This window comes from Pelodiscus sinensis, chromosome 1, assembly GCF_049634645.1.
Source record: "Pelodiscus sinensis isolate JC-2024 chromosome 1, ASM4963464v1, whole genome shotgun sequence".
Taxonomy (NCBI): domain Eukaryota; kingdom Metazoa; phylum Chordata; order Testudines; family Trionychidae; genus Pelodiscus; species Pelodiscus sinensis.
The window spans coordinates 193,644,461-193,657,360 of NC_134711.1; the positions used below are offsets into that span (position 1 = coordinate 193,644,461).

General features: G+C 44.6%; 1 protein-coding gene across 1 annotated transcript in view; it reads right to left on the bottom strand.

Moving 5' to 3' along the window:
* Positions 1-2,684: 2,684 nt before the first annotated feature.
* The window catches only part of MAOA (monoamine oxidase A), a 61,182-nt gene continuing 50,966 nt past the window's right edge, over positions 2,685-12,900 (bottom strand). The window contains exons 10-15 of the mRNA XM_006137895.2: positions 12,694-12,747; positions 11,632-11,689; positions 11,095-11,192; positions 10,099-10,210; positions 5,637-5,699; positions 2,685-4,174 (exon numbers count right to left, since the gene is read on the bottom strand). Of these exons, the coding sequence (XP_006137957.1) occupies positions 4,019-4,174; positions 5,637-5,699; positions 10,099-10,210; positions 11,095-11,192; positions 11,632-11,689; positions 12,694-12,747 (541 nt within the window). The 3' untranslated portion in view covers positions 2,685-4,018. The remainder of the gene's footprint in view (positions 4,175-5,636; positions 5,700-10,098; positions 10,211-11,094; positions 11,193-11,631; positions 11,690-12,693; positions 12,748-12,900) is intronic.

The window sequence follows — 12,900 nt, forward strand, 5'->3', positions numbered from 1 at the left end:
ATACATGTATAAAAGCTGTCTTAAAAGCAAAACTTAGAAATCAATTTCAGATCAATACAAACAGACGTCCTGGATGCACAAGGAGGGGGATGCCTTTGAGTTGGCATAGATCATAGAATACTAGAACTGGAAGGAACCTCAAGACGCCAGTCCCCTGACCTCATGTCAGGACCATCTAGATTTTCCCTGACAGGTGACTGTTTAACCTGCTCTTAAATATCTCCAGTGATGGAGATTCCACAACCTCCCTAGGCAATTTACTCCAGTGTTTAGCCATCCTGACCAGTGGTCCTTCTCAGCTGTGTGGCAGCAAGCTTCACAAGTGATTAATCAGCCCCACCCAGCCAGTCAGCTCCATGCACATGGAGCCCTGAGCCTCTGATTGGGCAGGGCTGATTAATCACCTGTGAAGCTGTGCTGCCCCGCAGCTTAGAGGGAACACTGATCCTGACAGTCAGGAAGTTTTTCCTAATGCCCAACCTAAATCTCCCGATGTAATTTAAGCCCATTGCTTCTTGTTCTAACATCAGATGTTAAGGAGAATAATTTTCCTCTCGCCTCCTTGTAACTCCCTTTTAGGTACTTGAAAACAGCTAGGGTGCATCTAGACTGGCAAGATCTTGCCGCCTGTCTACACTGGCCACGAGTATTTGCACAAGAACACTGACCTTATACTGTACAAAATCAGTGGTTCTGGCGCAAATACTCTGACGCACCCGCTCAGTGAATAAGCCTTCTTGTGCAAGTATTATTGCGAAAGAGGGCCAGTGTAGACAGCCAAGTTAATTTCTTGTGCAGGAAAGCCTGATGGCTAAAATGGCCATTGAAGCTTTCTTGCACAAGAGAGCAAATCTTTTGCGCAAAGGCACATGCCAGTATAGACGCTCTCTTGCGCAAATACTTTTAACGGAAAAACTTTTCCGTTAAAAGTATTTGTGCAAAATCATGCCAGTCTAGACGCAGCCCTATCGTGTCCCCTTTCAGTCTTCTCTTTTCCAAACTAAACCAAACCCAATTCTTTCAGTCTTCCCTCGTAGGTCATGTTCGCTAGACCTTTAATCATTTTTATTGCGCTTCTCTGCACCTTCTCCAATTTCTCCACATCTTTCCTGAAATGTGGTGCCTCGAACTGGACAGAATACTCAAACTGAAGCCTAATCAGAGCATAGTAGAAGGGAAGAATTACTCTTGCATCTTGCTTACAACACTCTTGTTAATCATGTTTGCTTTTTTTGAGACAATCACACTGTTGACTCATATTTAGCTTGTGGTCCACTATGACCCTTAAACCCATTTCTGCAGTACTCCTTTCTAGACAGTCACTTCCTGTTCTGTAGGTGTGAAACTGATTGTTCCTTCCTAAGTAGAGTACTTTGCATTTGTCCTTATTGAACTTCATCCTATTTACCTCAGACTATTTCTTGTGTTTGTCCAGATCATTTTGAATTATGACCCTATTCTCTAAAGCACTTGCAACCCCTCCCAGGTTGATATCATCTGCAAATTTAATAAGCGTACTCTCTTCATCAATATCTAAAACATTGATGACACTATTGAACAGACCCAGTCCCAAAACTGATCCCTGCGGAATCCCACCTATTATGCCCTTCTAGCATGATTGCGAACCATTAATAACTACTCTCTCAGAATAGTTATCCAGCCAGTTATGCATCCACCTTATAGTAGCCTCATCTAAATTGTATTTGCCTAGTTTATTGATAAGGAGGTCATGCAAGACTGTATCAAACGCCTTATTAAAGTCTAGGTAGACCACGTCCTGTATTAAGCCAGTGAAATATTCAACTCCTAGAGCAACTTAGAGCAAGTCAGAGTGCTTTGAGTTATATCTGGCCCAGAGGGCCATTCCTGTAGCCAGGAATTTGCTAGAATGCAGCACTATTCAAGCCATATTCCTTCCCCAAAGCTGTGCCTCTTACATGTGCCCCTGTGAGGTGTGGTGGCACAGGATTTCTTCTCTGCTTCAGTGTCACCTCTGGAGCCTGGCAGAGTCCCCAGAACATGGGAATCCTCAGCTGGCCACTGCTGGAGTGATGTAAAGAAGATTTAAAGGGGTGGCCATTTGTCAGGCAAATAACATGGGTAGCTGCTCTTTTTCCTTTGTTGAACAAAGCGGAACTGAATTCCCTACTGCTCCAATTTAAGATAATTTCTGCAGGGAGACTGCCACAGACTCCCTCTGAATAAGAGTTTAGCCCTGCCAATGAGTGTATTGAAAACCCAACATTCCAAAGAGCTTCCCTGCTGATATTGTGTCTTCCCCAACAGTAAATTCAAGAAAGAGAATGAGTAATTGACTGGCATCTGAGAAAATGGTGCTGCCTGGGGGATCCTCATGCAGCCAATCTGAGTGACAAAGCCAGTGGTTTGGTGCCTTCTATTGTGGCAGCTGCAATCATCTGAGGGCTGGCACTAATAGTGCCCAGCTTTTATTGGAAGAGGGCAGTTGGAAAGCTGCCTCCATGAAAAGTCTTTAGCTTTGGCAATAGCTTCCTGTCTTGGTTCACACGAAGTTTACTCCAGGATGAACTACATTCGTGTGTTCTCTAAGGCACAGTGGATTGGGAGAGAGGTCACATGGGCACGGCTACATTTCTATCACTATTCTAAAATAAGTAGGACACTGTTGGCAAACTCAAAAAAGATGTGAGCGAAAAAATCTGAAGAAAGGTTTACAAAATGAGTCTTTTATCAAGATTTGAGGAATATTTAAAGGCACATTTCACTACTGTTGAATTACAATAGAATTCCATGACGTACATACAATATTCACATTCTCAAAAGCAGTTAATAACAGTGGCACATTTTGAAATGTATATATTCCATTTCAGTTAATAACAGTGATTATTTGGTTAATACATTTGGAGAACACACCACACCAACTATAACCCAGCACTTGCAGAAAAGTTGTAGACACTTAATTAATTTAATCAGTGGACACACTTTGGCTTCTCCAAGCACATCATTCAACATGAGAGAATTGCAGAAAGCAGCTGTGTGGTTTTATTAGGTATAAGAAGACAGCACTGATTCAGTTTTGCCAAGAGGCGTGGATTAATGTTCATTCAGGGCCTGCATCTGCGCCCACTGATTTCAGGATCAGGCCTGAAGCACTATTAACTCATTGGCTACGTCTAGACTACATCCCTTTTCTGAAAAAGGGATGTAAAGTAGACGTATCGCAATTGCTAATGAAGCGAGGATTTAAATCTCCCGTGGTTCCTTAGCATAAAAATGGCTGCCGCTTTTTTTCTGCAAGGAGCTTTGTCGGAGAAAAGCGCCAGTCTAGACGCTGATCTTTCGAAAAATAAAGCCTTTTCCGAAAGATCCCTTATTTCAAGAGGCACAACTTAGCTACAGATCTCCACTGTTAAACAAGCATAGCCATTTGTTCAATATCACAGTCAAAAAGTACATCCGCATCCCCTTTTTTTTGGCTGAACTGAGCTATGGGGCTTGTAGTGCTAATTATCTTTATTCATTCAGCTCATGGTGAAGTTCTGTATCTCTAATAATTCATCAAACATGTTTTTAATTTACTTCTGCTGTTCTAAGGCAGATTGGCTTGTCAGTCTTCTGTGCCGCAGGGATTTTACAGAAGAGCTGCCTAACTTACTGAGCCTCGGCACAAAGAATTGATTTAAAACAATACAACAGCAAATGGAAGAAAATGTATTATCCAAAGGCATCTTGCCCTTTGCAAAGCTTCTGCTCTGGATTGTCCCCTCCAGATAGTTGGAAATATATGTAATTGATTTTATGCTGTCAATCAAGACAAATTAAGTAGAAGGAAACTAGAAATGTCACTTTTCGTCATAATTGATCTGTTTGTTGTTTAACCGACACTGATTTGAATGGTTTTAGTAGTTAATGTGGGTCTTCAAACGAACGGCTAAAGAAGGCCCCTTGCTTTTTCCAGCCTTTCGGGTGACTCCTCTCCAAAGAGAACCCTTGGATTAGGAAGGGGAAAACAGCAAGTGTGCAGCTTCCCATGGACACTCTAGTTTTGAGCAGGGAGCCCCTTTCTGTAGGTAAACAACCCCACTGCAGCCACTGAAGTTAAGAGAGTGGAAAATCCAACGAGCTTCAGCAGTCCTGGTACAGAGGGCAAGTTTCTTTCCCAAAAGGTAGTAGTGATTGGCAGGGCTACGACATCCTGCAGGAGGAAATGTTCAGTATTAGTGCCAGGAGAGGGGGGGAATACAGAGACCACCAATATATTCCGTAAGTCACACGCTTCTCTCTCTTTCTAGCTAAATGAAGGGGGATCCCCCAAACTCCTTCTGTTTTAAATTGGTCACAATATGGAAAAGGCTGAGAACGACTGATGTAAGCCAAACAACAGGTTAGGCAATAAGGGTGATCTTGTGGCTAGGGAACTGGCCTGGGACTCATCCAGAAAATGAACCTGATTCTGCTATACAGGCAGTCCCCGGGTTACGTACAAGATAGGGACTGTAGGTTTGTTCTTAAGTTGAATCTGTATGTAAGTCGGAACTGGCGTCCAGATTCAGCCGCTGCTGAAACTGACCGCCAGTTCTGACTTACATACAGAATCAACTTAAGAACCCCAGGCGTCCCCAAGTCAGCTGCTGCTGAAACTGATCAGCAGCTGATTCCAGGAAGCCCAGGGCAGAGAAACTCTGCCTGGGGCTTCCTGTAGTCACCGCTGGTCAGTTTCAGCAGAAGCTGACTTGAGACGCCTGGGGCAGAGCAGCTGGGGTGCTGCTGGGTTGCTCCAGTAGCGCCGCTCGGTGCTACTGGACCAACCCAGCAGCACCCCATCTGCTCTGCCCCAGGCGTCCTGATTCAGCCGCTGCTGAAACTGACCAGCAGCAGCTGAATCAGGACCTGGGGCAGAGCAGCTGGGGTGCTGCCGGGTTGGTCCAGTAGTGCCCAGAGCGGCGCTGCAGGACCAATCGGCAGCGCCCCAGCTGCTCTGCCCCAGAGTCCAAAACAAAAGCCTGGTCTGCTGGGGGGTGGGGGGAGCACACTAGCTGTTCCCCCCCCCCCCCCCCCAGCAGACCAGGGACACGGGGAGCAGAGCCGCAGCGGCAGCAGGGTGCCGCGCCTCTGAGGCTTTGCTCTTGCAAAGCCTCAGAGGCGCGGGACCCGGCTGCGGCTTCAGTCTGGGTGCCTGTGGTCTGCTGGGGACGGTCCCTAGCAGACAACAGGCACCCAGACTGAAACGGCAGCAGTGGCGGTTCCCCGCGCTTCTGAGGCTTTGCTCTGGCAAAGCCTCAGAAGCGCGGGAACCCGCCCGGTGCCCCTGGTCTGCTGGAGACGGTCTCCAGCAGACCAGGGGCACCGGAGCAGCTTATGAACGGGGCTTTCTCGCCCCGACCTCCGGGGCGAGAAAGCCCCGTTCGTAAGTGCGGATCCGACATAAGTCGGATCCGCGTAAGTCGGGGACTGCCTGTACTAAAACTCCCGGTGGTAACCTGGACATTGAAATAATTGTCTATGGACCTTAATTACCCATCTGCAAAACAGAGAACAAGATCTTCCTCTCTCCCTCACAAGGGTGCTATGGCCCCACTGCTATAAGAACTTAGCTAAGACAACCGAAACACTGTGTCTAGCTATTGCTTTACAAATACATAGGAGACAAAGCTTGCCTTCGACTCTGGCTCAGGCATCCAGATTTCACCCTCTGAGATCTTTTTCATACGGTACAATATCTGGAAGAAAAATGACGACACCACATGAACATTCTTTCTATTAGTTTGGAATAAGCACTGGCAGGCAACATCAAGTAACATTAAGAAAATGATCCCCCCCCACACCATAAGCTAGACATCAGAGCAATTTGTGCAGCTTTCCCACTTGAGGCAGTTGCCATAGGTTTCAGCCCCCCAGGCACAGGTGATCACCTGACAGTCTATTATCCAACTTGAGAAATATTAAAGTTTAATCTTGTGTCACTCATGACACTGAAAACCTATTGACAGTGATGCTGCTTGGATTGTCTCTGAAGGTTCTCAATTGTGGAGTTATCCCTCGGCTTTTTGGGGCGTATAAAAATCAGAGTGCTTCTAAAACAATAAAAAACCAAAGCACTGTAACAAGGGCAGAGGTCTGCAGCACAAATAGGTAAATATATCTGTAGCCACCACTGTAAAGGTGTGTAGAGGGAAGGAGAAGCAGGGGAGACCTGAAAAATGTAGAATTATTAAAATAATATACTATCATATTAAGTGGAAGCCCTGGACCCAAATCTCAGTCACATTCAGCCTCCATTACGCTGCTCTGCTAGAAGAAAGGAACAATGGGTGCAAAATATAATCTCTGCCCACCTTCAGGTCCTTTTATCTCAGGTATGCCCACACTTCTGCTGCGAGCCAGCCTTCCAGACTGGGTAGATGAACTCACACTAGCCCTACTCTAGCTAGCCCATTAAAAATAGCAATGAGGACACTGCAACAGGGATGGCAGCCTGGGCTCACTAACGGAGCTCAGAGCCAGGGGGCCGGCAGACTGAGTGGCTAGTCCACGTTGCAATGCCCACACTGCCACTGTTAGGGTATGTCTACACTACAAAGTTAATTCAAAATAACAGCAGTTATTTCAAATTAACTTTAATAGCATCTACACAGGTAAACCGCTATTTCGAAATAAATTCAAAATGGTGGAGCCCTTATTTTATTTCGAATTTGGTAAACCTCATTCTACGAGGAGTAACACCGAATTTGAAATAGCTATTTCGAATTAAGTGCTGTGTAGACACTTAATTCGAAATAGGGGGCCTCCAGCCTTCCCAGGGAGCCCTGGTGGTCACTCTGGGCACAACCAGGAAAATTTACTCTCCTCTCCCCCAGCCCCGGAGCCATTAAAGGGGTAGACCCTGGCTACAGTGCCTGTGCCAGCTCCAAGCCTGCCAGCCCAGAGCCAGCAGTGGCCCCTGGACCCTTGACCCAGTGACCCCAAAACATGAGCCACTGGCAACCAGCCCTCCACCGCTCCCCAGGAGCAGTCTGCCAGCTCCCAGGAGCATGACAGAAGCTGGAAAAGGCGGGCGCCTTCCTGGTCAGGGTGGAGATCATGGACCTTATTCAGGTTTGGGGTGGATGCTCCCAAAATCCATGATCTCTGCACTAGACGGAGGAACACGTCCATCTATGGCAGGATAGCTGCCAGCCTGGCCATCAAAGGCCACATGCGAACCCAGGAGCAGGTTAGCATGAAAGTCAAGTTGGCCCGGCAAGACCCCCAACCCTGAGCTTCCCCCTTCCAGCTCCCTCCTCCCAGGTTTCCCCCTCCCCTCTCCAACCTCCTTTTCCCAGTCTCCCCAGAGGTTCATCCCCCCCCCCAGTTTTGTTCAATAAACCCAGTTTCTATTTTTGAACATACGAGTCTTTTATTTGACATCAAGAAGGGGGGCTAGGGAAGGATAAGTGGAAGGACATGAAGGAGGAATGGGGCATGAGCCCCCAGTGGGGAGGACCGGGGAGGCTCGGAGGGCTCCTCGGGGCAGACACTCTCCCTCAGGGCCTCCTGGATCCTGACAGCCCCCCCGATATACCTCCGGATGGCAGCCTGCAGCAAGTGCAGCCGGGCTGATGGCAACGACCCCACAAGACACACCGGCGTGCCCAAGGGCAGCTCTGGCTCCATGTGGCCAAGTGCTGTGGTGTCCTGAGTGCGGGAACTCAGGGCACTCCAAGACAGGAATGCTTTGTTGTCCCTCATCAAGGTAGACAAGCAAGCGGGGAACCCTGAGAACTGTCTGTCCGGGGTGGGGGTAGGGTCCCTTTAAACACGAAGCTCAGTTAGCCTCAGGCAGCAGCCCCACACACTAAGTCCTAACCTGATGTCCCGCCATCACTGGTTATGGCCAGCCTTAACTTCAGTTCAGGGCCACTCAGTGTGGACGTGCTATTTCGAAATAGCAAAACGTTATTTCAAAATAGTTTTTGTGCATTGATGCATTATTTTGAATTAGCTTAATTCTAATTAACAATTTCGAATTAAGTTAATTCGAAATAGCACTGTAGTGTAGACATAACCTTAGTGTGCTACTCAAGCAGAGTTGGTACAAGTCTGTCTATCTGGGCAAGAAGACTCACTCCCAGCTGCCATATAGAAATACCCTGACTGAGAAACAAGCCCAGTGTGTGCTTTTTGCTTGCTTGCCTTCCTATCCCCCCATGACTGTTCATTGCCTATGATGGATTAACAGAACATAGGTAAGTGTTCTCTGCTAGCGAGAAGCAAAACGTAATGATCAGTTGTACCAAAAGGGTCAGATTTCAAGGATCTATAACTGGAAATAATAGCTGGTGCAACTCTGATGGAAGTTGCATGGGCATATGTGAAGGCGGGATTGGGCTTGAGATTTTAAGGCCCAAGATCTATTACACAGGCTTGGATTTATAGACTCATAGACTTTAAGGTCAGAAGGGACCATTACGATCATCTATTCTGACCCCCCAGCACAATGCAGGCCACAGAATCTCACCCACCCACTGCTAGAATAATCCTCTCACCTATATCTCAGATATTGAAGCCTTCAAATAGTTTGAAGACCCCAAGATTCAGAGAATCCTTCAGCTGTGATCTGTACCCCATGCTACAGAGGAAGGCGAAAAACCTTCAGGGCCTCTGCCAATCTACCCTGGAGGAAAATTCCTTCCCGACCCCAAATATGACGATCAGCTAAACCCTGAGCATGTGGGCAAGACTCACCAGCCAGACACCCAGAAAGTTCTCTATAGTAACTCCTATCATCCCTCCATTGACCTATTTACCACTGATAGGCTACGTCTAGACTGGCATGATTTTCCGCAAATGCTTTTAACGGAAAAGTTTTTCCATTAAAAGCATTTGTGGAAAAGAGCGTCTAGATTGGCACGAACGCTTTTGCGCAAAAGCACTTTTTGCGGAAAAGCGTCCGTGCCAATCTAGACACAGTTTTGCGCAAGAAAGCCCCTATCGCCATTTTCGCGATCGGGGCTTTTTTGCGCAAAACAGTTCTCAGTTGTCTACACTCGCCCTCTTGCGCAAAAACATTTGCACAAGAGGGCTTTTTCCCAAATGGGAGAGCCATTGTATTTGCGGAAGAACACAGACAATCTTACATTAGATCGTCAGTGTTCTTGCGCAAATTCAAAGCGGCCAGTGTAGGCAGCTGGCAAGTTTTTCCGCAAGAAGTGGCTGCTTTTGCGGAAAAACTTTCCACTCTAGATGCAGCCATAATGAATGGTCAATTAGTTACCAAGATCATGTTATCTCATCAAACCATCCCCTTCATAAGCCCATCTAGTTTAATCTTGAAGCCAGATAGATCTTTTGCCCCCACTACTTCCCTTGGAAGGCCATTCCAGAACCTCACTCCTCTAATGGTTAGAAACCTTCTTTTAATCTCAAGTCTAAACTTCCTACTAGCCAGCTTATATCCATTTGTTCTTGTGTCCACATTGTTATTAAGCTTAAATAATTCCTCTCCCTCCCTGGTATTTATCCCTCTAATATATTTAAAGAGAGCAATCATGTCCCCCCTGATTTAATAGTTCAGTGATGAATTTGGTAACATTCTGATTGGTCTGAGACATTAAATTGTAATGCTTTAAATTACTTAATACAGTATATACAGAATATAGTTACACTTTGGTTTGCGGGGTTTTGGAATCTTGCCACGGTTAATTCTAGTAGTCCTCTCCTGGTAGTAGTTACAGTAGCAAATGCACCAAAGGTATGTCTGCACTTTGAGCTAGGCATACGATTCACAACTCAAAGACGCCCACTTGTGCTAGCTCTCTGTGAGAGAGTAGGCTAAAATCAGAATGTAGCCACAGCTACATGAATGGTGGAAAGGGCTGCTAGCCCCGAATACATATCTAGGGTGTCTGACAGGCATGTATCTGGGGAGGCCCTGCCACTCATGTTAGGATAGCTACATTTTTTTTAGTGCATTAGCTCCAGGACACTGAGCATGGATATGTCTTCTCCAGCTGGGAATCACAGCCCATGCTCCAAATGCAGGCATATCCCAAGACAGACACTAAGACCAAAACTTCCATGAAACATCTGGCCGCTTTTGGTCTCCAATAGCCCTGATCAAGGAAAATTGGCTTCCCGTACCTCTCTTGCTGCTCTCTCTCCTGCCTGCACAGCCCCTTCCATGTACCCACTCCACTGGGTAGCTGTCTCCGTGCCAGCAAAGAAGATCTTGTGGAAAGGTTGGCGAATGACCCTTTAAAACAAATTGTCAATGTCAAAAGCCACTAAGAGAAGGCTGACAATCATTTTAAAAGCAATTAGTGCCCTTGACACAAGAGCTTGTTAAGCTCCTCAAGAACTCCTAATGAGCTGTTATAGAGAAGGAAAGAAATACATTAGGTTTTCCCATAGATAAGCATCTTACCTGCTGCTATTTACAATATGTTACATTATCTGTGACATAGAAAATTCAAGATATACACTTGAAGGTGTCTCCTTTTATTGCCCAAACAGGGAACGATCCTAAGAGGGTCCAGAAATGTATTCTGGTTAAATGGATTTATTTCCCCCGTCTGACTGCTTTGTTTTTACTCTTCCATTGCAACCAGATATGAATGATGTCTTTGCAGTGATCGGTTGCTCTTATATTTTGAGATTCAGCAGAACTTTCCCATTTGTATGGCTGCATGCTAGAGGGGAAGAGAGAGAGAGGTGCCTCTGTATGCAGAATGGAAAGCTGCATCTCCTCTTTAGGACACCAGGCTACTCCACAGGCTTCTTGGGCAACACAGAAAAAGGAACTGCATTCCCTCTTCATAGAGGGGGAGTCTCTAGGGGCCACAGAGGAAATATCATGTCAGACCTGAAACAGCTGCCAGAGACTAGTTCAGCTCATGGACAAAGCCATATGCCTTACCCATCACTTCATAGCACTTAGGCTAGGGATGTAAAATCCCATTTATTTGGTTAACATATTGTTTAATCAGTTAACTGATTAAAGGGAGGAGAGCAGTGTACACTAGAGGAACCAGGATTTCACCCATATGCTGTATGCGCCTTATGTTTTGAATGGAAAGAATACTGTAACCATTACACAGAAGCTTCAAAAAATAAAACCCAAAAAGTTATTTAGTTTACCTTCCATATTGAGACATGATGCCTGGTGGGAAGTAGGCTGTGTAGCAACCCCCTGAATACTGTTCTGCACTCCAGTTCTTTTCTTCATAATGCACTGGCTGTAACAGTTAACAGAACATGAGAGAAAGAACAAGCTGTTGTCTAGAATATTGGAAATAAAATAAGTAAATATTTGGCTTCTAGGAAACAAAAAATTTGAATTATTAATTGTTATTTTAAAAATTCTGATACAAGCCTGTTAGCGCATTCTGTTAATACTATCCAACAGCACAAATGAGCACATTTACACTTCGACAGAGCCTCAATCTCCTATATAATATAGACAACTTTGACAATTGTTATAATCTTTTCTGGTTTTGAGACGGAGTTCTTGTCTTCTTCTAGTGATTGGGGCTCACCACAACTAGGAAAGTGATATCATATGGTATCACCTGCATTGCTTTTGAGAACTAAAATTTAAATGTCCTTGTTTCACCATTCAGAACAAACAAGGAGGGTGACCACAGTGTAAATGAATAAATAGGCAGTGTTTCTTACATATAAAGCTTCCTCTGTGCCCATCACTTTGGCATACAGCTCACAGATTTTTTTCTTCCTAAATATAAACATACACAGGGATCAGAAGAAATAAAAAAGTAAAAAAAAAATCACCTCATTCTTTGCTGCTGGTCTTAAAATTAAAGTCAAAATCTCTGTCAATACATGTTAAAGTTATTTTTGTATGTGCAACAGTTTCCAAGTTCATACTCTAAGCCAGATTTTTAAACACAGAGATGTCTAAGTATTAAATTGTGACATCACACTTGGAAGATTTATTTGGACTAAGTGTAAATAAATTAACTTTCGTACAGTTATCTGAAGATACCGAGTTAAATTATACTTAGGTTCACTGATGTGAGTCTGGAATAGCTCCAATGGAATCATTCCAGATTTACAACAGGGTAGCTGAGAGCAGATTTTGACCTGTAAAATGCTCAATGGTATTTAAATACATGAGCCATTTGGTGGCACCTTAAAACTAACAGATTCGTTTGGGCCTAAACTTTCATGGGCAAAAACCCACTTCTTCAGATGTATGGAGCGGAAAATGAATGATATTTTATTTATTATGAATAACAAAGTAGTTCATTTATGGTTGTAGAAATAGCACTGTTAGAGACAAGGATGTTTATACGAGTATGTAAATAATAAAAAAAATGTTAGAATATTTTTGCCTAGCTTGTAGAGAAAGGACCGCAAAAGTTATGTACCTCAGAAGTCCCTTCATTCCACTAATGGACCAGCTTTGTGAAAATGGTCAAGAAGGAAGGCAGTCTTTTGGAATCTTTGCAATAACCAGCAGTTATTGAAGACAAAAAACAATGCCCTAAGATTATTTATGAAACACAATGTATTAGTGATAACCTAAAAAAGCAGATAGCATGAGGGCACTTTAAACTGGATTCCTTGGAAGCTGTGTCTGCTTACACAAGCAGAGTTTGGTCCTTGGAGAATACTATTATCTGTAGTTGCCCTCTGTGTATGTAAAATTACTTGCTGATGCAGCCTGAAGAACAACTCTCTTATAAAAGTACTATTTGAAATGTGTAAAGTTCTTACCTATCTTCTTTGCTGACACTTGCCAGTCTATAGGCCTTTCTTGTAAGGATAAAACTAAAGACAAAAGAGGACATAGTATTGTGCAGTGTCAATACACAGACTGATTACTCAATAGCTTCTAGCATTATATCAGGAAATGATCAGCTTGTACACAGATCACAGAGCACAGAAGTAAAGTGCTTCATGCAGGAAACTAGCAAAACTGAT